General features: G+C 52.4%; 1 protein-coding gene across 1 annotated transcript in view; it reads right to left on the reverse strand.

Moving 5' to 3' along the window:
• Window positions 1-1,728, reverse strand: part of Bhlhe41 (basic helix-loop-helix family member e41) — a 7,827-nt gene extending 6,099 nt beyond the window's left edge. The window contains 4 exon segments of the mRNA XM_048787192.1: window positions 253-364; window positions 692-799; window positions 1,128-1,191; window positions 1,335-1,728. Of these exon segments, the coding sequence (XP_048643149.1) occupies window positions 253-364; window positions 692-799; window positions 1,128-1,191; window positions 1,335-1,396 (346 nt within the window). The 5' untranslated portion in view covers window positions 1,397-1,728.
• Between the last annotated feature and the right edge of the window lie 1,074 nt (window positions 1,729-2,802).

Genomic DNA, 2,802 nt, shown 5'->3' on the forward strand with positions numbered 1-2,802 from the left:
GGTTGTGGGGGGGGGGGAGCGCTGTCCTCCCAGCTGAAAAAACCTAAGTGGAGAGGGCGCAACCGCCACTTTAAAATCTGATTCCGGGTTCAGCTGAAAGCCTCTAGGATGCTTAGGGAAATGGGCACTTGCCAATGAAGGGAAAGTATAAGCAATTTTCACAAGTGAGAGTGAGTCCACTGAAGGGGTGGGGGTGCTGTCTGCGGGCTGCCCCGCTTCAGCAGGCTAACGGGCCTCCCTGAACTGACTTACCATTCTGTAAAGCAATTATCTTCTGATGCTGTTGCTCGGTTAAGGCTGTTAAAGCTTTTAAGTGTTTCAAAGTTAATTCCAAGACTACCGCTTTCTCCAGATGCCCTAGTGTCTGCAGTGGTGCAAAAGAGAAGGGGGCACTTGGTTACTTAAAAGCACACATTTGGCTTGATGGCTCTCCATTCAGCACAGCAACTTAGGCAAGCACTTTGAAAGAACTACTATTCTTACACTTCTTGAGCTTTCCTTAAGACAGGTTATAAATGCTTTCTTGCCTTCAGCTTGAAACACCCATTCTGAGACTGGGAAACTGTACACTATAGAACAAGTTTTAAGTCAGGCCTCTAATATTTACATTTTTTTCTTACATCTCTGTAAGTCGTACCAGGCTATTATAACGCCCTTGGAGAGCAGCAAAGAATGAAAATGTGCATCTTACTGTCAATTTCAGATGTTCAGGCAGTAAATCTTTCAGCTGAGCAATGCATTCATTAATTCGGTCTCTTCTTTTCTTTTCTATTAATCTGTGCGGTAATTTGTAGGTATCCTTAATATAAGTGTCGTGGAAGAGAGAAAACAATAAGCTAAACAATCACTGGACACAGCAACCCTCCCACTCCCACCCCTCCACAACATACTATGTGATAGAACTATGCCCAAGAAACCTCTTTCCTCTGGACTGTTCTTGAAATGCAATTTAAATTCAGGTATGATGTTTAATATACCCCTGAGAGTATCCAGAAAGCCACTTAAAATTCACAGTTGGGAAAGCTCACAGGCTGGAATATATTTGCGGGCAGAGCTTCACTGTGAAATCAATGGCCCTAATTAACTATCGAGGCAGGTTATGGGAAACATCGGAAACTTACACTTACCTTGCTGTCGTCTCGCTTCATGCTCCTTTTGGGTTTACACATATACAAAGAAGAATAGTCCAGTCTGCAAAACAGAAATCATCATCAGGCACCCATTCCGGGAGGGGCTCTGCCCTTATCCGCTCCATACCACTTTCTGGAGGAGGAAAAAAAAAAAAAATCTAACCGAAGCCCAGATAGATATTCGCAAGGGTGCTTGCACCTTACCCTATAAAATCTCTATGTTCCAGTAACTGTCTCTCTTGCAAATGAGGAATTCCTTCGTCCATGTTCAATCGCTGTTTGTTTCTTCTGTTTCGATTTTGGGGTCTCTGTTCTATAATCTGTGGGACGGTAGCCTTGGGAGATCTTGGGGGGATCGGTGCGTCTCCAGTCTCTCTCTCTCTAGCTCTCCCTCTTCAGTGCAGTGTCGAAAGTGTGAAGCAGTTGGTCCCCCCACCCCCCCCGCGGTCGCTTGCTCTCTGGCACACACGCACACACACACTCGCGCCGGCCCCACTGCGATGGTAGTTTGCTCTCACTCCGGGCAGTGTTTGGCCACAGGGCACGCGCGTCGCCGGCCAGACCAGCACCCAGCTCACGTGCGGAACGTACCATCCGCGGNNNGGAGGGGGTGGCACAAGAGGGGCAGCCACAGAAAAGCAATGCAGCATTTATCACTCTCTGGCGAAACTCCGCCGCCCCTCTGCGCCTCTGGAGACGCTAACGTTCTTTCTTTGAGCCCCCATCCCCCGTGCGATAAGCCACGCCGGGAGTGTGCCGAGCCCACGTTTACTACCGCTGGCACCTCCAAAGCCTCCCTCCTTAATCCTCTCTCAAACGGGTACCAGCACAGGGCCAGCAACGTGATCCGACCTGCCGCTGCTGCCACATCACTGCGCGGGGAAACCGTGCGCGCGCGCGCGCTCGCCCAGCAGCCGCGGGAGCACAGGCTAGCACGAGCGGGGCTACCTTTCTGCAGAGCCACACCAGGAGCATGACTCACTCACTGCTAGTGAGAGTTACCCGGAGGTGCCCCGGGATGAGCACTGCCCACGCCGCCCTAAGCGGCAGGAGACAGGGTCCTGGGAGGCTAGGGGAAAGTGTCTTGCGGGACCCCCAGGTCTCCGGTCCCGTGCTGCCGCAACTTGGTCTGCGAGGGGTGAGATGGAGGAAATATATATTAATCTCCTGAACAAACAGAAATTAAAGCCAAGCTTTTTTTCTTGCACTTAGAGTAATAATTGCATTCTCCTCTGGTGATTTCCGAAACATTCATTATTGTCAGTGGCACGTGAACCAAGGGTAGCAGAACACCAAATGTACACGCACTGGAGTGCAGCAGGGATAGGGGCCGTCGCTACGTGTCCTCCCGGCAGCTACCCCCACCCCCAGCCTCAGGCCCGGCGGGCGCGGGTTCCGGGGACGGATCTGGGTCGCTGGAAGCGGCGGCTGGAAGGAGGTCACGTGGCTGCTAGAGTCGCGTCTCTTCCCCGCCTCCAAGAGCCGCCGGGCCACGGCCTCCACCGCTAGAGCTGCTGCAGTCTCCCGAGTCCTGCACAGAGACGCGCAGCGCGTCTGGCTTCGTGACTTGGGCGGCGGCGGCGGCGACCCGGGCTCACCCTGGCGAGATGAACCGATTCAATTCCTAGACTCCTTACGAGGACCCTGAAGGTCTCTCGACTTCCTCAAATAG

Source organism: Marmota marmota, unplaced genomic scaffold (genome assembly GCF_001458135.2).
Source record: "Marmota marmota marmota unplaced genomic scaffold, marMar, whole genome shotgun sequence".
Classification (NCBI taxonomy): Eukaryota; Metazoa; Chordata; class Mammalia; order Rodentia; family Sciuridae; genus Marmota; species Marmota marmota.